The sequence below is a fragment of the Bombyx mandarina genome, chromosome 05 (genome assembly GCF_030267445.1).
Source record: "Bombyx mandarina strain Sakado chromosome 05, ASM3026744v2".
NCBI classification, from domain to species: Eukaryota; Metazoa; Arthropoda; class Insecta; order Lepidoptera; family Bombycidae; genus Bombyx; species Bombyx mandarina.
Window position 1 is genome coordinate 6,559,860 of NC_143212.1, and position 21,605 is coordinate 6,581,464.

The window sequence follows — 21,605 nt, forward strand, 5'->3', positions numbered from 1 at the left end:
CATTTTTCATATAAATAATAATATAAATTAAAATAAGATATGACTTAAAAACTTTAGTTACCAGGTCATAAAATCTCATTAAAAGAAATTATGAAAATCTATGGTGTGTACCGTGACCAGCTGTCTAATCCGGTTATTTATAGGTTAAATTCTAAAATAAATTGAAGAAGTACCTGTGATCTATCCCAAAGATACTCTCTTTTAGTTTACATGTTTTCCTAGCGGCTTCCCTTCAATAAAATACAGTTACGGCTACACAGTAAGGATTAACGATAGCATTCTACTGTAAAGTGTACCAAAAGCAATATAATCATTTAACCCGAGGTTATGAAACATTAAAACGAATTTTAGTGGCCTATTGTGCGCCAAATAGGAGTGAAGCATGTCAGGCGACGTACAACCAAGGAAACGTAAAGATAAACGGAAAAAGAAAGGTACAAAATAAAGGAACATTATTTTTAAATACAATTTTAAGTGTAGCCATCTCATTGCTGGTTTATTCTAGATGAAATAAACGTAGACGAGCCTCGTGGTACTGCAGCAGCTCTAGGTGAAGGAGATGTCTTCCTACACTCTCAACATGATCATGGCACGGGTGGTCACTGGTGTGCTAAAATAATTTTCTTCTCTCTGCTAGCAGTCCTTGTAACACTTATTGGGTTGATCATCCTGGAAAATCGAGGTCTTACAGAGTGTAAGTATTTATAAAATCTTAATTGGTGTTAACAATGCCGCTCAAATTGGCTAATTACCAAGAAACCTAAATTGATTAACAATTAATTCAGATAAATTGCTTTGAAGAATTTAATTTTGTAGGAATCTTTCTAAATAGAAGAAACAGTAGTTTCTTAAAAAAAACAAATTTGTTTGTCACACAATATAGTAACAACTGTAAACTTTGAATTTACTATTATTTATTGAAGGAATTAAATTAAAAACTTTTACAAGAATAATAAGCATTGAACCTTTATTTAGAAAGAACAACATACATACAAATAATTTTTTTATATCTGCATATCTGTTTTTATATATGTTAAATATATCCTTTTACAGTAGAGGCAAACTCAGTTGAGTCAAGATATTCAGGAGTCTTAGATGGTTGGATAGAAGATGCACCAGATGATCACCATGATGAACAAACATTGGATTTGAAGCATCATGTAAGATTTAAATGTTAAATAGAACATGGCCCTTTTTTTATTGCCTTTGTATGCATACGGCCCACCTGATGGTAAGTGGTCACCGTCGCTCATGGACGTCAGCAATGCTAGGGGCAGAGTCAGCTTATCAGATAATTATATTATCAGATATATATATTATCAGATAAGAACAAACAGATAATTCAGAGATTCAAAGGGTCTCTTTTGTTTTGGGTCAGAGGAAATGTTTTTCCCACTGTAGTGTTTCCAGCTTCCGCAAGATTAATTTATCTTTGAACTAAAATTTAGAAAATCAAAGAAGGTGGATACAACTTTTGTCTATTTCTGGTACATAGCAATTATGAATTTTGTGTATAGACTATAGGTAAAATATCTGTTAAACCAATATAATTGAGACTTGCACTCTGTCTCTGAAAGTCTATGGTCCCAATATAACTGTTAAACTTTAGATTGGTCTTGAATATCTCTGATCTAGCTATCTTAGCTAATAAATATATATATTATACCCATACTGCACACAGCATTACAATCGTGGCTTGATCCAAACCAATAATAATATAGTTATAAATATAATAATTGAATAATGTTTTATAAAGTTATTGTGGCCGTATAAAACTGCATTAACTTTTTTTCATCAAAAAATAGCAATGTATTGGTCACCCACCTTATGAAAGAAAATCCCTCTTAATTGCACCAGTAAAACGACTCTCACCCTCGCAAATAAATGACTGATTACTTTGACATAGAGATTTTTTTTTACATCAGAGGTTAGATCCATACGTCAGAGTTTGCACCATGATCTTTCGAGTGCATGATGTGTAAAAATTAGAAAGTTCGGTAGGAAAAATTATTGTTGTGGATGTGTGATAAGGAAATAGTCTTAGCAAAATTCTAAAGCCACCTCAGAAACTATGAGAAACAAAAAAAAACAGTAAAATAACAGTTATTGTAGTATTGAAGTGGCCAGTGGCATTCCACTTTTGATAAATGTGCTCCAGTAATGCATCTCCACGCCGGCTTACTGATAAAATGAATCGCTGCTTATAATTTCGTTTATTAGTCTCAAATCTATTTTTTTATTTCAAATGCGTAAACGATCATAAACATGTAGGATGATAACGGTGACGATCGAGAAGACCAAAGTAATGAGCTAGAAGAAGAATTTGATGAAAGTAATCACAGTGCTGAAGACGATCAAAAGGAAGACGGCACTCATAGTGACGAAGACGATACTGAAAAAACCAGTGAAGAAATCAACAATGTCGACGATGAAGAAAATGAAAGTGAAGAGCAAGACATAGATGAACTTGATGAGGTGTGAATAACAGTTACAATACTTAATTTTAATTATAAGTACAATAATTCCCTTTACATGAAAACATTAAATAAAGTAACAAAGGTGTTAATAAGTTTTAAATGAACATATTCTGTGTTTTACTAAACTATTTGAATAATGGTAGTAAAGCTAGCAAAATTGTGCATTTCAAATTTAAATGTCGACAGGGTGTAAATGAACACGAGCAGTCTTACGATAGCAACGAAAACGATGATGATAGCGAAAATGAAGATTTACAATCTGCTGATGACGATTATCAATCAACAGAACAAAAATACAACTATCAGTGGGTCGAACAGAAAGAAGAAGAATCACAATCGATCGAAGAACTCGATGATAATAATCAATCGATCGAACAAAATGACGAAGATGAATCATTTGAACAAAATGATTATGTATCCAAACAAGACGATCAAAGTGGACAAACAGACGAATCTGAAGATAAACATGACAGTGCCGAATATCCTGAAGAAGAAAGCGATGAGGTCAATAAAAAATAACGTGTGTCTGTTTTCTAAATTTAATGAATAGATGATAGATAACAGTTTGATTTGATTGGCACTAATGCGGCTTCTAAAATGGAATAATCATTGTGGCATTTATGTTCGTGTGTATATTATTTATTGCAAGAATTTAAAATTGAAATATGAAGATACATAGAGTGCACTAATAAGTTAATTCTAATCTAATACAATAGGAAAAAAGCTTGAGGAAAATTTATTTAATGTTTTGACTTTCGTATACTATCAGCATTATAACTTTTGAAATTGTTCAAGATGATGCTATTGTTCACCAATCATACAGATTATATGATTGCATTTATCGTTAATCCATTCCGTATCGCAACAACAATTTTAATGTCGTTTTTTTTTTCGTCCTATGCTGACAGCCTTGATGAGAGGCTATATCAGCGTTACCCTAGCGTGTAGGTGAGCTCACATGGCTCAAACCGGAGGTGTTGCTAACACTGGCCCTAGCAAGAGCAGTACTTCGCAGAATCTACTACCGGATCGGAAACGCGACCCACTGAGAAGATCCGGCGAGAATCTCAGTGGGCTGTTAATTATGTAGCACTACTATCTTTATTTAACTTTTAGGACTTTAAAAGATGAACCGTAAAAAATAACATAAATCAGAAACGATTTCAATTTACATTTAAACACAGGAAGAGCATTATTTTTAAAATGGTGAATAATTACGTACCAGTAAAGCAATGAAAATATTATTAAATTTGTATTTTTTTTGTTGCAAATACAAAAATAAAATTTAAGATCATATTGCTCTATTCATTCGTTATTAGCGCGCACAATCTTTTGTTTAGTATGCAACCAATTATAGGGTGCGAATGTGTAGATTCAATGTTCAAATATATCAAAATCAGTTAAGTATCATTCAAAATCTTCAAAAGTTCGTCAAATCACAATAAAATAATTATAAAGATTAATATTTTGTTTAAAACCAGATCTAACCATTTATTAATTCAAGTTAAACAAGAGTCGAATCGTTAATCGAAAAAAATAAACATGACTAACGCTTTCTATTATCTTGACTTGTACGTAACTATTAATATGCATGAAAGGCATTCTTAAACTAAATTTGCACCAATTTGTAATTGTTGATCATCATGAAAACTAGCATCCATTTGTGCTTCTTATAACAGCATAATATTATGGTACTATAGAGCTAGTCTGATAATTAAAAATAAGCGAACGAAACTTTTGAATAGCCATAGGCGTCACAACGCTAATAAAAAATTGAGACTTATGACATTTATTAACGACAATCCTTACAGTAGAAAAGGAAGACGAAAATATTTAAAATTGGCATAATTCATTTTAGGAGGATGACCATCTCGAAGACAATGTTCAAGAGGATTCCGAAGTGGAAGTGGAAAGAATCGAAAGAGAAGTGTCAGACGAAGAGATCCAACAGGAATTATCTTCAAACGAAGTAAACGCACCTGTCCAAAAAAGTGAAGGTACACTTTCTAAATGTTACTGAAACTTTCTAGTGCTACTATTATTATCCAGTGTACTTCTGACGCTAAACATTCATTTCTTATTACATATTATTGCATACTAGCTTAAGACTTAATAAAGACATAGGCCTTGTGTCTCAAGGTTTAGGGTAGCATCAAGGTTGTAAAATCCATAGACCCCGGTACTTAACTATTTAACACTGAGTGGTCTGTGAACTGGTTTTCCTAGCAATGTACTCATAATTGATTAGACAATAAGTAAATAGGTAAAACATATATTAATCTTGTTTGATGCTTAAAACAAATACTATGCTTACATACAGTCCGACTGATTGGGACGAGTATTGCACTAAATTTGTTTAATATTTCACAACAGTATACTTAGATTAATATATAAATTTAACAGAAATTATTTGGTATTTGGGAACCCCGTCCTAATGCCACTAAATTTAATCACAATCGGAGAAATGATATAGAAACCGTACGTTATAATTAATCGTACAAACAACATTTCATTGAAATACATGCAGAACATAAAAAAGAACAATTTAAAATTCAATTTCATGGAATAGAAAAAATCGTTGGCGGAAAACCTGAAGATGAAGTCGAGGACTCTGTAGAAGACGATGAAGATGAATTTTTAGAACCTGAAGATATCGAAGAATTGCCTGTAGTGGAACATATCACAGCACCCGCAGGGAAACCTTTGCCTGAGGTAATATTACTTTCAAGAATGCTTCACTATACAATTCTATTTTGCGCTAACTGGAAATTAAAAACTCTGTGGAGTTTAAAATATACTGATGGGATAACGGGGAAGGAAAAACTGAAAAAGGGTTTTGGGGTTTCTTAAAAAACAATTAAACAAACTGAATTACTGGTGGTAGAATCTCTTGTAAGTCCGCACGGGTAGGTACCCCCACCCCGTCTATTTCTGCCGTGAAGCAGTAATGCGTTTCGGTTTGAAGAGTGGGGCAGTTGTAACTATACTGAGACCTTAGAACTCATATCTCAAGATGGGAGGCGGCATTTACGTTGTAGATGTCTATGGGCTCCGGTAAACACTTAACATAAGGTGAAATAAAATGAAACTTCAATTACACATTTTAATACGCTTCATTCGATACATCAAATCGCTTCATTAGTTCAGAATTTCATCGCAGGCAAACAACGTAACATGTTTTTTTTTTTTAAATAAAGGTACATACATATAAAGGCATATACATATAAATAGCTCAAGACGGCTATAATCGCGTCAAATATACCCACATAGTTAATAATAAATAATAAATCTTTACTAACAATCACGCCACGTTATCTGGTCCCGTGATAAGTTCGTAAAGAACTTGTGTTACAGGTACCAGATAACGGAAATAAATGTAAGATTTTTATTACACATACATATATTTAATATACATCCATAACCTTGGAAAAGACATTTAAATTTATCATACAAATATCTTCCCTTGGCGGGATTCGAACCCGCGACCTCCTTGTGTAGTGACCATGTCACTTACCACTACACCAGACGGCCGTTGAAATATTATAATTGTAACTATATTGAGACCTTAGAACTTATATTTCGAGGTGGGTGGCGCATTGACGTTGCAGATGTCTATGGGCTCCAGTAACCACTTAACACCAGGTGCGCTGTGAGCTCATCCATCCATCAAAGCAACAAAATAAAAAATAAAATAATCCGAACAGCTCTCTCGCTTCATCGACTAGTACATTTAGTTGCCACAATTTCACAGTTGGAGGATGACATTTCAACCGAAAAACCGATCAACAGTTTGACCGAAGAAGACGAATATGAGAAACAACAGGAGCAACTGCGCCTTGAGAAGGAACAAGCATCGCACAGTAAGTGTATTAACTAAATTATCTTGCACCCAGCTTGGCATGACTTTAACTAGCCATTTACACTCAAGGTAAAGTCAACTAATACAGGGTGGCCCATAAGTCCTTTGATATGAAAAAAAAAATATTAAAATAAAACTAATTACATTATGAATTAAATTTTTATTTACATAAAAAGCTTAAAAAACGGGAATTATTTTTTGAAAATAACATCTCCTAAATGTAATCCGTTGCGATCACGGCACTCTTGCAAACGACGTCTAAAATTGTCGATGACTGCGCGGCACGTCACTGCTGAAATGCTTGTCATTTCTCTGCGGATGTTTTCTTTTAGGGCCTCAATTGACCGCGGGTTTGTGTCGTATACTTTAGCCTTAAGGTAGCCCCACAAAAAAAAATCCATCGGGGTCAGATCTGGACTACGTGGAGGCCAGGAAATGTCTCCTCTCTTAGAGATAACTTTGCCAGGAAAAAGTTGACGGATAACGGGCATAGCAGTGTTAGAGGTGTGAGAAGTGGCCCCATCCTGTTGAAACCACGTCCTGGCATTAAAGCCTGAAAAGTTTTGCAATTCTGGTATGAAAAACTCTTCGATCATAGCCACATATCGCTCCGACGTAACAGTAACTGCGCGCCCTCTGCCATCCTCAAAGAAGTAAGGCCCTAGGATACCATGGGCTGACATAGCGGCCCAAACAGTCACTTTCGAACTATGTAAGGGCTTCTGATGCTTAAGTTTTGGATTGATGGGGCTCCAATAGCGGCAATTTTGTTTACTAACATGCCCGTTAAGATGGAAATGAGCCTCGTCAGAGAACATTATGTTATTGAAGGAAGTAAACCGATTCAACATTTCATTCGCATAATTTTGTCTTTGAATACCGTCAGTTTCCTTTAATTCTTGAACCAACTGAATTTTGTAAGGGTGCATATGTAAATCTTTCTTCAAAATCCGTTGTAACGATGTCCTGGATACGTTTAATGCTCTGGCGCGCTTACGAGTTGACTGTGTCGGATTTTCGCGAATAGACTGTGTCACTGTGTCTATGTTTTGTTCCGTACGTGACGTCCTTGGGCGACCCAACCGCGGTTTATCTAACGTCGAACCGGTCTCCTCGAACTTAGCAACCCAGTTCTTAATCGTTTGAAGAGTTGGAGTGTCGTCAAAGTTGTGTAAACCTTTGTGTTCTCGAAATTTACGCCGCGCAACGGTTGCCGAATTGTCGTTTTTATAAAACTCGCGCACACAAAACGCACGGTCCGCTCCGGTAAAACGCTCCATCGCGACTAAATTCCCAGAAACCGAAGTTACTCCCCCCGCTTCCCCTGCACCGCTCACGCGCGCCCTGTTCGTTTTATTCAAATTTTACTTTTCAAAGGACTTATGGGCCACCCTGTATTACTAATTTTTACTAAAGTCTACACTAAAATTTCATTTTATTCACGCACATTGCAAAATTACAAAGCTCATAATTTAGGTTGTAGGTTTGAATGTATAGATAACTTGGGTCTCGCGTTATAAGACGAGCATGTTAACGCGTTGCATGAAAACAAAATTTGAGTAAACGTATGTTGCTCAAAATTAAAATTAATTCTAATGTTTCACTCATCCTTTATAACTTGATGCCTACTTGTGTACTTATGTTGCAATAATATCTAAGCATTATTTATAGAAAAGAAGTAAAAAAAAGTCATAAGTAATATTGTAATATTACTGACGAAAAAGGTTTTTTGGACTTATTACAAAAATAAATAATGGCAAAATTATTTTCTTTTATTTCGCTCCATTTGCTTTTCTGTATTACAGCTTATGTAAATAAAACGACACCAAAGCTATCTTGTGTGCATTACCTATACATTTTAAAAGTATAAGAAAAAAGTTTTTTTTTTTTTGTATTTTTTTTATTGAGTATTCAAAAAATATCTGATATATGAAAACGTTCTTTAGTTGTAAAAGTCGCGGATTGAATTAGATTTTAGACTAAAAAACAATGTGTTTTTCAATCAATTCCTGTATTGATGGTTAATATTAAGCCCTCAATAGTTCAGTGTGAAGTCTACACGAATAATTAATGCGTTCCACTTAGCCCACTACGTTTCTTTAGCCCGCTGAGTTTCTCGCCGGATCTTTTCAGTGGGTCGCGTTTCCGATCCGGTGGTAGATTTTGCGAAGCACTGCTCTTGCTAGGGCCAGTGTTGACAACACTTCCGGTTTGATTCCCGTGAGCTCACCTACTAGTTCGGTGAATCTAGAATAACCCCTCGAGGTTACTAGGATATGTAGGAAAAAAAAAGCGCTCGAATTAATATTGTTAAACGTATACGAATAGAATTGTATCGTTTAAAAGCGTGACGCGTGTGTTGCAGTGTGGCTGAAAGTGGTGGTCGGTGCAGCGTTACTGGTCGCCACGCACGCAGTCGTGCGGCGCGCCACTGCGTCACGCGGTGCGTACTAACGCATGACAACACACCTAAGCCGCATTTGTACGAAATGGCCATTTGTAAAATACGCAATCACCGTTAGGCATGCCCTAAGCACGCATCCCTTTTATTAATCACTCGACACTTGCGGTTTTGGTGGGTGCGTTTGAGGATAATGCTGGTGTAGTGCACGCGAAAGTTAAATGCGTCTCTGAATTTGTTGTCTGATAAAATTAGTTTTGACGCGGAATTTTAATTTTAGCGTGTACTATGCAATTTTAAGTACTAGATAGCTAGAAGTAATATGTATAAACGTCTTGATTTTTTGTGAATCAATATTATTTTCAGCTCATAATCATATGATTTCGATTTTCTTGAAAAATCTGTATCTTGTTATATTTACTATATCTACTAAATATATCGTAGATGTTCGAAATTAAACAAAGAAACTAATTTTAAAATTCGTACTTTAATCAGTATCAATATCTGTACATAGATTAAAATATCCCTCGAGCTTACCACAATTTTTTTACTTAATATTGTAAACTCATCTCTACGCTCAATTAGTCTTTATAATGATTTGAAATTGCTATAATTCAAGTGGACAAACAAAAATATTAAATATGAAAAGAACAAAAACTTTAATTTCATGACAGAGACGGATAACATATACGAACATATGGCGAGAGAGGAAACACCATCTTTAATCGATAGACGAATGACTCTAATACTTGAAGAACAACATTCAGGTATGGAACTTTAATTGGCTCACATTTAAAAGTTTATTCGAGAGCTAAAATAACGATTTTAAATACTTTAGAGGTGCCGGTTGAGGTTCCAACAGACTATTCGTTACCTCCTGTCGTTGAAAGAGAGGTCGATGAGAAAAACGTTGGTACACAAAAATCCACACCAATTAAAAGTCAACTCAACGTAGATGAAGAGGTTGAAGACACGCCTGCTCCTGAGGTAAAGTCGATTCCTTGAAATCTATAAAGGTAGTTGTTCCTTTGAAATTCTCCAATAAACATATTTTGCAGGTGATACAAACACAATACGAGGTAGATAAAGAGTTGTACAGCGATGAGGATGAACTTGACGAGGAATTGATTGAAGAAAAAATAGATACACCCAAAGAGGTTGCACCCGTAGAAACGCACAAAGCTGAGGAACAAATCGCGGATTCCGAAGAAGATCCTGACGACGTCGAAATAATCGACGAAGAACTGGAAGAAGAATTGATTGAGGAAGAAGAAATATCCGATGTTGATGACGCAGAACTTTTGAGTAGGCTTGAAGCAAAATATGGCCGACTCCCCGAACCCGACCGACCGAAACAAACTAGTAAACAAGAATGTGTCCGCTTATGTAGATCTCGGCTACTGGCTTGCTATTAACACAATAACAATGATACGGCATGATTTGCAATAACGTGAGTTTTCAGATACAATTTAAACAATCATCTGTTTTTAATTAATGTTTATGTTTGCATGTTGAATTGTGTTTGTATTGTTTTATGATTGCTTACAATTTTAATACATTTTAAATTAAAGTAAAAAATCATAGGCATTAAAAGGAAATGAAACTCCTACTTATTTAAAAACAGGATTGTTGAAACACATATGCCCTGTATAGGAATATCAGTATTATATCATTGCTTTCAATGTCAGACGAGCGAATAGCTCACATGATATTATGAGGCTATCTGCTCTCTATAGAATCCACAAATTCCAGGGGTGTAGCCAGAACAAAGGACGCAAACAAATTTGAAAATCACTATAATACCACGAATGAAACAGTTTCAAGGTACGAATTGCTTTACAGAAGATGGTGGGGACAGCCTAGATGACGATTGGCCGGGCGAACCTAGCGAGAGTTACTGGCGCCAGCAACTAGACCAAGCCGAACAGGACTTGAGACAGGTATTGACCCATAAATAAAAACAATAATTATATCTTTAATAGTTCAAAGAGGAGATAAATTGTCTTTTCGCATTAAAAGTGTACAATTTCCAAAAACCAATCGAAATTGTGTTAATATGCGGAATCATTTGGTATCACCAGTATTTTTCTCATAAATACTGTCAAAAGAGCGTAGTTTAGTTTTAGTTTACCTATGTTTTGACTACTATTAACAAATTTCATACATAATTTTAGCTTACTTTAAAAGACAGATAAAAAATAAAAAACAAATGTTGCAAAGATTAAAAATATCACGTCATGTTAAACCTTTCAAACACTCTCCTGTAAAATTAGTAAGTTTTGAGATTATACAGTTTTAATGCGAGAAAGCGAAATATCGAATTTTATCCCAAATCAATTATTAACTATATGAAAATGATAAGGTAAAAACTAAATTGGTGCAAATAGATTAATCTAGATCTAAATATGTGAGATAAAATGAATTATACATATTATGTAGATCTTCAGAAAACACAATGTCTTACAATTCCGCCATTATTCAGAATTGCTAATAGGATATAATAGAAAACTCTTCGGTCGCACGTCACAATTAAATAACAGAGCTAAGGTTGTTGTATTCTTTAATTTATTGTTGGTGTATTTTTTATTACTGTGACCTTAGACATGGAATGTTGAATGCATGAACAATTTTAATTATCTAATCGGTATCATGGGTTTATCCTGAATATTTGTTGAGTAAAATCTAAATTAGTAACGAGAAATAATAACAATCAGAGAGGTGGTAATGGCCAGGCCACGCATGCAGCGATGTATCGTAGCGAACAGAAACTATCGCTATCGCTTCTTTTCGCTAAAAGCAGCTTCTTGACGCCTTGTCCTAATCTAACCATCAAAACGAGGACATATTAAGTTCGAATGGTCTTCCGAAAAAATACATTAAGTATTCTGCAAAAGACCTAATCAATTCTGTATAAGCCCATGATTTTATTGCTTAAAGCTTAGTGCTAACCATAAAATACAATATAGAAGAATACACCAACCTGCGAATACTTAAAATTGATCGACTCGGTGGTGCAATAGTTAAAGGCCCTGAGTGCTGCTCCGAGGGTCGTGGGTTCGATTCCCACATCGGGGAAACATTCGTGTGATCAACAGATTTGTTTGCTCTTTATCTGGGTGTTTATTATCTTAATATGCGTACATATGTATAAAAATGTACTTATGTATGTATGTCAGTCTCTGGTAGATACCCACACTACAGGGAATCCTAACTTGGGGTCGAATGATCGTGCGTGATTTGTTCAGAAGACAGAAGTGTAATACATTCATAAATTTTCCAGGACTGGCTCGACTAACTCGTTTTTGCAGTTTTTATTTCTTTCAATTTTTATATAAACTTTGCTCGTTGTGCCATTTTCCGTACCTCGTCCGAGTTTCGTTCAGGTAACGTTTCGTGCCCGCACCCCGCACGCGACGCCCCTGACGAGACCCGGACGACGTTTTCCCACTTAGTTATATAGTACCAGAGAGGGTTGTTCATTCGTCCAACCTGTACCCGTTGGATGAACGAGAAACCGTCCAGTTTTGTTGCCTGTGTGTGAGTGTTGTGTACTAACGTACGGAGGGCGAGTGGAGCGCTGCCCTGGGTCGAGTCAGCGCGCCGAGCCTCCAGACCAGCGCCCGCGCTCGATACGTAAAAGCGCGGGCACTGGACGCAACGGCCGAAGCTCGGCGCGACAATAGACTGCTTTCGCAAGCTATAGCCGCGTATATCGACCTACTCAAGATGAACGAGCGTCTCTCGGATAAGAAGTTAATCGAAGTTACTGACAGAACACTAGAAAGAATCAAATTCAGAGGTATTTATAAATAACTAACCGTAATCGCCCGCTTAGCTGGGCATTTAAAATTAACATTATTATTTCTCACCCCCACAAAAATTCTCATAATTAACGCCCCCGCAACTGGTGTAGAGAGTCCAACGCTCATATAAATATTAGCCTATCCATTAAGTACATGTATTTTCTACATGGGTACCAAGTTTCAAGTCAATCGGATGCATGGTTCAGTAGTTATAACGGAACATCCGTAAAAACCACTGTAGATTTATATATTAGTATAGATATATAGAAATTTTTCAAAGCTTCTTTGTTTTGCAATCAGTTATACCTACCTTCATGGCTTTGCTATAAACATGATATGGTTTAAGTTTTACGACAAGCCCCCTGACATTTACCTTCCATGTGAACGGCCTGGAATTGATAAAGTATAATGGAAATTAGTGGGTGGGTTATACAATAATTGCGAAAAGTTATAAAATGGCGAGCTTAACTCAACAATTGAGTTATCTACCAGCTAACAGTTCTTAAAGAGGGAGAGCTTTACATAAGTGGGTAAAAGAGTACAATCTAATCTACTTATTGATACAATAAAAATAAATAATAAATAAATAATAATTTCATATGTAAAAAAAAAAAAAAAAGACATGCCCGCTGAGTTTCTTGCCAATTCTTCTCAGGACGGAGGCTAGTTCTTGTGAATTGGCGGTAGTTTTTTTGACGTTCAACAAGTATGTACTTTCATTTATGTTGAATAAAGTTTTTTGATTTGATTTGATTTGATTTGAATACACAATAACAATAATAATTATGTAAATTCTCGTTCCTCTTATCAGAACTAATGTATGTAATACTTTTAGGAACATATCTGAGTGCTGAGCCTGTTTACAAACTATTGATTCGACGATTTCCGGACAATCCGAACTATCGAAATAATTTGACTGTTTCGTTATTAATGGCAAACAGGTACTGAATTATGTTCTTAACTAAACGTGACTCAAATGTAAGTCGGCCTCTAAAGTTACTGACCTTACTTCAGGGCTGATCTAGCGGAAACCGTTTTAAAGGAAACTTTAAAGCGTTGGCCTAACGACCACGTCGCATTGGCTCATCTTGGCTTCATCCTGAAAACCAGTTATAACCGTTTAGAAGAAGCAGTAGATGCATTCAAGAAAGCTTTAGAGGATCAAACTGGGCCCGCTAACGAACCGCGTTTTTACTACCACTACGGCGACGCATTACTGTTATTAGGAAGGTTCAATGAGGCCCACGAAGTTCACAAACGCGGCGCAGCTCTAGGCCACTTCTTATCGCCGAATCAGCGTTCACTATACAACGTGGAGCGATTAAAAAGTAAACCCTGGTGGAACGTAGAAAACACACCCTACACAAAATTGGCACGTGCATTAGAACGCTCGTGGAGGCAAATTCTAGAAGAAGGTGAAAGCTTACGAGCGTTGTATGAAAAAGAAAAAGAGGGTTTAAAAGAACGCGGAGAATGGTCACAATTGGATTTGTTCGCGCGCGGTTCTGAAATACCGGGAAGATGCAAAAAGACTCCAGTGACTTGTTCTATAGTGCGGCAAGAGGTAGCCGCGGCCGGATGTCGACGAGGACAGATCAAGTTCAGCGCAATGGAAGCGGGCACCCACGTCAGACCGCACGTGGGACCCACCAATTGTCGCCTGCGAATGCATTTAGGACTGAGCAACACCAAAGATACTTATATAAGAGTGGACAAAGAGACCAGGTTTGGCTTTTTTTATTGCTTAAAGGTTTGAGCGAGCTCACTGTCTTAAACCTTGTATTAAATGGTTACCGGAGCCCATAGACATCGTATATACCGTCAGTCACCTTGAGACTTGTATTCCAAGTCTGTTTTATAACATAAAGACTGCCCGACCCTTCAAACCGGAACGCATTATTGCCTCGCGGCAGAAATGGCGATTGTGAGCACCTATTTGTGAGAGATCTCACAAAAAAAAAAAAATATATATATTATAATTTTTGCGATTTGATTTTTGTGACAAGTTATTCCTTCATTGCGGAAAATGTGTTGAGAGTACGTATTTCATTACAAAAATTTGTACCTGCCTACGGGATTCGAACACCGGCACAGGTGGCATCACTCGATACGATGGCGGGTCTTATCCTTTAGGCCACGACGAGATCAAATGAAACCGGCTAAGCCTATAAATATTATTATGTTACGTATATATTATGTAACTAAGACAGTTTAAATTCGCATTCACTATACTTAATTACCATTGAAAGCGCGATAGTTTTTATTTTTGTTTGTTTACAGGCAATGGCAGACCGGCAAAGTGTTCTTGTTTGACGACAGCTTCGAACACGAGGTGTGGCACAATGGCACCGGTACTCGTCTAGTGCTCATTGTCGACGTGTGGCACCCGGACCTTACGCCTACCGAGAGGCGACAATTACCTGCTATTTAACAGAAAACTTAAAGTAGTAGTAGTTTCAAATAAAATAGAATCAGTTTCGTGTCGTAGTTTGATAACGGGCCGAGTGGTGGGACAGTTTGGTATATTTTTGAAACATCACCGCGTGATTTAATCAGTGTATTTTGAAATCTGATTGATGCTTTTATTCATCACATTTATCTTTTGAACAAAAAATTTGCAAGTTAATTTTCTTTTAATTGCATTTAGTCCAACTAACATTTTGTATAGGTATTTCAAATTTTCTTCGTTAATATCTGCTATACCAAAGCTTTTGTTGCAAGTAACTAAAAACAAACCAAATTATTTGTATAACTGGTCAGTGATGTAGAATAATAACATTATACTAGTTTGTACGTCTGTGTTTTGAATAGTACTTAATGTTTTTAGCAAATGATTGTGATTTTTTTTGTTGTTGTTAAATACAAGAAATCTTGTTTTGGTTAAATATAATTTCTATGCTCGATACCAATAATTATTTTATTTAAATAATTACCAGGAATTAATAAACAGGCGCATGTTCTGAACAGTGTATATTTGGTATAAAATGAATGGAAAGTTTGATCCATCAGAAAAAAAAAACAGAACTTATTCTACTAAAGCTTGATTGCTTGCTTCGTTTTATATTCTTAATTAATTGGTCCAACATTAAAAAAAAAGATAAGATTAAGTACTTATTATATAAACAAGGCAAACATTGGACGGAGACAGTATTTTGTTGATACTTCAACAAAATTTTATACATTTAACGTAAAAATAAGCTCATTGTAAAAATAAGATTAACCTTAAGATTATTAAATTGAAGATTAAATTGAGATTTCTCAACAGTCTGCTTACCGGTGGAATGATTATAATATATGTATAGTTAAATTTATATACTAAACAATGTATTCTACTGAGTTCGTATAAATAACAAATGTAGTAAAAACAATACCGTGTTCTGCAATTTGTGCTGTCAAAAACGACAACTAAAAATGATAACTAGACATTTTTATAATTTCGTTGCACTAAATTATGTTAAAGCTAAATTCGTAACCTATAATTAACTTTGCAACAATGACTTACATTAAAACTAGACGAAAATCTTCGATTACTTTAATGTACAAAATATTTTTAAGTTACCCTGGGAATTTTTTGTACACCTATCAGGGTGTTGAGCTTTGTAAAGTTATCACGTCGAACAAATTAAGTAAAACAGTCTCCTACAACTGCAGTCAAACAAAAAACAAACTCTACTAATAAAACAGAGAACTAACTAGGCAACATAATTAAATAAAAATCGTTTTTATTGTTAGTTCCATCCTAATAATTTTTCTCATAATTATCTAATTGTATGTATGTTTTTTGTTTTGTTAAAACATTTAAAATTTTGTTATAAAAAATGTTGTTAGTTAAATTGTGACAATGCAGGATACTCCGCTTAACAAGTTCCAAACACTGGAATAAGGCACATTTATAAAATGTCAACAATATAGATTTCATGGCGCCATGTTATATAGGTCATTGACAGGTTGATAGGCCGGGGGACCTGGTGCCTGCGGCGTGGCTCGCGCGCTGTATGGAGGAGCGGGCGGGGGCGGCCATTCGCTGTCGCCGTATCCGTACGAAGGAGACTCACAACCGCCAACGGTATCTATCCTTCCATCATAATTGGTGTTCATCTGACCTCTGTCATAAACATTTTCGATGTTGTCATAAGTGGGAACGTTGGTATTATAATTTCTTGCCGAATTTGTATCGTATTTCGCGTCGTAATTACTCAAAGGTTTTGAATCGTACGTTCGCACCGGTTTCGGCTCTTTATATGGCCCAGCCACATCGTAACCGGAAGATTTTATGCTGCTCCGACCTATAGTATTGTTTCTGTTAACGACAATCGGTACTGATTCAACTTGCGGTGCAGGCTCATATGCGTTGTTAACAATTTCCGAAACAGTTTCTTCATTACGAGGTACATGGTATGAAACTGGGCGTGTTCCATGAAAATTCGAATATGACGAATGTGCAGATGTTGGTCTCGATCGTGGTTCACGGGGTAAGGATCCTGTTGAAGCTGAATAACCAGCATTCCTGTAAGATCGTCGCGACCTACGAACTGACGAACTATTACCTCGGGAGCCCGATCGACGCTTGACTCGACGGGGTGTCATTGGTTTCAAACTACTTTCACTTACGTTAGTTTCAGCTGGACTTAATTCTATTGTATAAACTGGTCTGCGAGATATTGTACCTTTATCTAAAACAATCAGAGAAATCTATTAATTCTTTAAACATGAACTGTAAAATTTGCCACAATGATTTAGCTAAATCCTACTATTGATCCATACCTGATTTCGTCTTTTTCTTGTATGACTTAATGGCTAAAATGGTGGCAAGAGGTATAGCAGTGGCAGCAAAAATGGCACCAAATACAGACTGTCCCAATTCAACATGATACCATTGGAAGTGGCAGCCTTCAACATGAGTCGGCCTCCATAGACCAGGTCTGTCCAATTCTCCCCATTCTGGCTGACAGCCCCATCCATTGCTTTCCCACCAACTAACACTACCAGTACCCAATGATAATAAACCACTTTCCTGCAAAATAAGCTCCCATTAACAAGATTTATGAAAAGTAAATAAATCTAAAATGATTAATAACATCCTTAGTTAACTACAAAAATATGTATTTTATAATTACCCTATTTAAAGTGCCCAGGTTTAGATAGTAGCATATAAGGAAGATATTCCACACCATCCACATAAAACTCCATACAGCATACTGAAATTATTATAATGAGTAAAATTGGTCACATTTCAAGAGTATAAAATCAGAAATTATTGCCCGTAGTTTTTCTGACCCAATACTTCAGCTACCCTGCAGTATTTTAAATAACTAATTTTTCTTGCATTATTGTAAAAAATTATTTGTTCCTTACGAATAGTTTAACTTTCATTGGATGAAAGGTACTATTTAATAAATAAAAATGGTTTGTGCAGTGTTGTACATGGGATCATACAAACCACACTATTCAGAAATTTTCCTACAATACATAATAAATCAACTGTGTTATTGGGATGCTGGAATTACTCTATTTATTTATAAATTATGATTTGCATTTGCCATTCAATTACGCAGCAATACCCAATATAACTGTTTTAACATTGCAAGAAATTAAAAAGTAGGTCACTTACTACAAACTTATTACTACTCAATAATCAGTTTGCTGGTTATACATACCGCTATTAGGTACTTTGTGATGCATTGTACTGCACCAAACGATCCGAAAATTATAAGTAGAATATTAAGAAAATTAGTTATGATGGGCAGCCACATGTATCCTAAAAAATCAAAGACCTGTCTTTGAATAGTAATTATCTGTAAAATGGAAAGTTAATTTAATATACAAATATAATGCAGATTGCGAATAAATACTAGCTATTACAAACTATATAAATCTACAATTATATGCTTATATGTATTTATTTATATTGCCATTATTGACTTTTATAATTTTTTCCCAACTAAGTGACGTTGATGTTGCTTGAACTTATATCGAACCAAAGAATATTACATACCAATTCAAGTATACAAACGATGAGTAATACAGTTCTAAGACCACAAACGGCCATATCGATGGAATATTGGAAACAACGAAAGGTATATGTGGACGGAATGTTTATTTGAAATCCTTCTTATATGCATTACTTATGTACTCAACACAATGTTTTTAAAAAGTTCATTAATTACATTTCTAATTCTAATTAACATAGCTCAATAAAGATTTAAATATTACTTAAACAGACTTCAGTTTTTGATTATTGAAAATAGGTTTTAGTTTTGCTTGACTTGTTTTATTTCTAATCTACGTTTTGACTGTTGAATATTGACAATAATCTATGACTATGCATTTGAGTTTACTAGTAGTAGTTTGGGACTTTTTGGCGGAAACGCGAGGAGTGAGGTTTGTGATTTGTTTTATTTTGTGTATTTAGTGTTTCTTCTGGTTTAAATGTGTAATAATGATGGTTTATTAACTGTTCAATATCTTCGAAAGTGCAAAAATGTGGGAAAATGAAACAAAGCCGCTGGACGTATCTTCTCGGGATCCTCCAAAAAGTCCACTGAAAAAATCTTAGTAAATGACCACCATTTTACTGAGATTATATTTCATCCCAGTTGATTAATGTCTCAAATTAATCATCTTCATTTCATTTCACTCCATAATATCATTTTTCATAAAAATATGAATATAAATTAAAATAAGACATGACTTAAAGGTCTCAGTTACCAGGTCATAAAATCCCTTAAGTAGTAGTAGTTTATTTTTTCAACTGGAAAGGCAAGGGTATCACACTATATAGCCTAATCTTATATACACATCTTTTTTTCTAGGAAAAATGATATGAAATGAAACGATATGAGATGTGTTGGAGTTTGAATATGAACGTAATGGTAGGCAACACTTGACACATATAAGATTACAGATTTCGAATATTGGAATGCTATTAAATGTTTAAATCCAACGATTGTCTTCTCGTCAGTGAAGATAATGACTTCTCATCTAGACACGGTCAGAGCAGCATCTAAGAGTTTTATAAAGATAATATTTTTATAGTGGTGTAACAGTGTTCAAAGTATCTGCAATATAATTATATTATAATGAAGCAGTGTGTTTTTAAATAGCCCCTCATCAACCTACAGAACCCAATCCCCTCAAACTTAACCGTCCAACAGGATGAAATAAAATGTCAGTAAAATGGTGGTCGTTTCAGCTTAAAGTCTCACTAGGCTTTTTCAGTGGACTTTTTGGAGGACCCCGAGAAGTTCCATTATTAAGCATTTGACATTTAGGAGAATAGTATTTTAAATATAAATCACTAGGGACTTGTAAGTAATAAAATCGATTCTTAATGTAGAAACATCGGCAAGCTAAAAATTTAAAAACATAGTCCTTATACAAAATCGTCGCTTGTTGATAAAATATACAAATAAAAAAAACTTTTTTTATTACCTTTGTAGGCAGACGAACATACACCCACCTGACGGTAAGTGGTCACCGTCGCTCATGGACATCAGCAATGCCAGCATCAGAGCCAAGCCGCTGCCTACCATAAAGTACTCTCCGCAAGCCTCGTTTGAAGAAGGACATGTCATAGCGCTCGGAAAACACCGTGGAGGGGAGGTCATTTCAAAGCCGGATGGTACGTGGCAAAAAAGATCTTTGGAAACGCACTGTCGATGAACGCAGCGGTTCCAGATAATTTAGATCATTTAAATTTCGTTATTCTGCAAACAGTATACAGTTTGGATTCCACACAGAAATAACACATTGTACTCTTAGATGATAGATGTACCGCCATAGGTAAAACATGATCTTAAACAATTCTGGTTGAAATTCAGATATATTTTTTTATTGCTTAGGTGGGTGCATGAGCTCTTGGCTCATCTGGTATTAAGTGGTTACCGGAGCCCATTACAGCGTAAAAGCCACCACCCATCTTGAGACAATCAATCATCGTATCAAGCTATTAATATGTTAAGATTTTATATGGAAGAATAAGCAAACTCTTTTTATTAACACAAATTATATTTTTATTCACACGACACAATCTTATTAAGTAGAGAATGTAACTATGGTAACGAGTCAACATTAATAGTGTGGCGACACGCAGCTAGTGCTATATCTCAACACTCCTCCTAAATGATAACTTGGTTTACAGTTATTATTTAGTACACAACTATATCTAACTTAAACAAACAGTAAACTAACTAATTATGAATTAGCACAAAAACTTATTAATGCATTTATAAAACTTGTCTGTGCTCAAACTTTTAGTCATAACATCCGCTAAATTTTCATTGGTACGTTCTATGGTATGTTCTATGCTAATCAGCTTATTGACAACCAAGTCTTTTATATAATGAAACCGTATATCAATGTGTTTTGTACGCTTAGAGTTCTCGTAATTCTTGGCCATTGATATCGCACTTTTGTTGTCAACAAATAGCACGGCATTTACATCACAACCTAGGTGCTTACATATGCCTTTTAAATTAACAATTTCCTGTGCTAATGATGCGGCGGCTACATACTCGCTTTCAGCAGACGATAAAGTTACGCATTGTTGCTTCTTTGAAAACCAAGCAATGGGGGTTTTGCCCTTGTAGGATAATACCACCGCTAACACTTTTTCTGTATCTTTTATCTCCAGCCCAATCGGCATCAGAAAATCCGTATAAATTATTGTCATTTGTCTTTTTAAATAATAATCCTTTTTCTTTTGTTTCTTTCAAATAACGTACTACTCTTTTTCCAGCTTTCCATAATTCTTCGTTCGGTTTATCTAAAAATCTGCTCAGATATGACACTGCAAATGTTAAATCCGGTCTTGTTGTTACAGTAAGATAAATTAAACTTCCTATTAGTTCTCGATACGGTACGTCCAAAACTTCTGTATCGTCCTTTATTTCTATATTGTAATTTCTTTCCATGGGAGTTTTAATTCCGTTACAATCATCCATTTTGAATTTAGTCAATATCTTTTCAATCATTTTAGATTGTTTCAGTTCTAATGAATCTTTATTTCTTTTAACTTCCATTCCGAGAAAGTTCTTAATTTCGCCCATATATTTTTCGTTAAACTC

At 35.3% G+C, this 21,605-nt stretch overlaps 2 protein-coding genes across 5 annotated transcripts; one reads left to right on the forward strand and one right to left on the reverse strand.

Annotated features, from left to right (window-relative positions):
- Positions 1-90: 90 nt before the first annotated feature.
- Positions 91-15,449, forward strand: Asph (Aspartyl beta-hydroxylase). 4 transcript variants are annotated; one of them, XM_028179191.2, is made up of 17 exons: positions 91-434; positions 506-694; positions 1,054-1,160; positions 2,272-2,475; positions 2,664-2,981; positions 4,336-4,474; positions 5,047-5,189; positions 6,229-6,337; positions 8,702-8,779; positions 9,412-9,504; positions 9,576-9,724; positions 9,796-10,099; positions 10,580-10,677; positions 12,302-12,536; positions 13,376-13,481; positions 13,555-14,265; positions 14,821-15,449. In XM_028179191.2, the coding sequence occupies exons 1-17, from the start codon at positions 383-385 to the stop codon at positions 14,969-14,971; spliced, it is 3,186 nt and encodes a 1,061-aa protein (XP_028034992.2). In that variant the 5' UTR covers positions 91-382; the 3' UTR covers positions 14,972-15,449. The 4 variants fall into 4 exon arrangements, with proteins under 4 accessions (XP_028034992.2, XP_028034993.2, XP_028034994.2 ...); XM_028179192.2 differs by lacking the exons at positions 2,272-2,475; positions 2,664-2,981; XM_028179193.2 differs by lacking the exons at positions 9,412-9,504; positions 9,576-9,724; positions 9,796-10,099.
- Positions 15,450-15,495: 46 nt separating this feature from the next.
- Positions 15,496-18,864, reverse strand: NKAIN (Sodium/potassium-transporting ATPase subunit beta-1-interacting protein). Its single transcript, XM_028179195.2, has 5 exons — positions 18,536-18,864; positions 18,198-18,335; positions 17,658-17,738; positions 17,305-17,554; positions 15,496-17,213 (listed from the first exon to the last, which is right to left on the reverse strand). The coding sequence occupies exons 1-5, from the start codon at positions 18,587-18,589 to the stop codon at positions 16,456-16,458; spliced, it is 1,281 nt and encodes a 426-aa protein (XP_028034996.2). The 5' UTR covers positions 18,590-18,864; the 3' UTR covers positions 15,496-16,455.
- Between the last annotated feature and the right edge of the window lie 2,741 nt (positions 18,865-21,605).

Bases quoted from the DNA above. Each gene is read 5' to 3' on its own strand.
- NKAIN (XM_028179195.2), bottom strand. From the start codon at position 18,589: ATGGCCGTTTGTGGTCTTAGAACTGTATTACTCATCGTTTGTATACTT. The intron at 17,555-17,657 runs GTAATTATAAAA...CTTATTTTGCAG, and splicing joins ACCTGGGCACTTTAAATAGG to GAAAGTGGTTTATTATCATT. The intron at 17,214-17,304 runs GTATGGATCAAT...TGATTGTTTTAG, and splicing joins CAAGAAAAAGACGAAATCAG to ATAAAGGTACAATATCTCGC.
- Asph (XM_028179191.2), top strand. From the start codon at position 383: ATGTCAGGCGACGTACAACCAAGGAAACGTAAAGATAAACGGAAAAAG. The intron at 2,476-2,663 runs GTGTGAATAACA...AAATGTCGACAG, and splicing joins ACATAGATGAACTTGATGAG to GGTGTAAATGAACACGAGCA. The intron at 12,537-13,375 runs GTATTTATAAAT...TAATACTTTTAG, and splicing joins AGAAAGAATCAAATTCAGAG to GAACATATCTGAGTGCTGAG.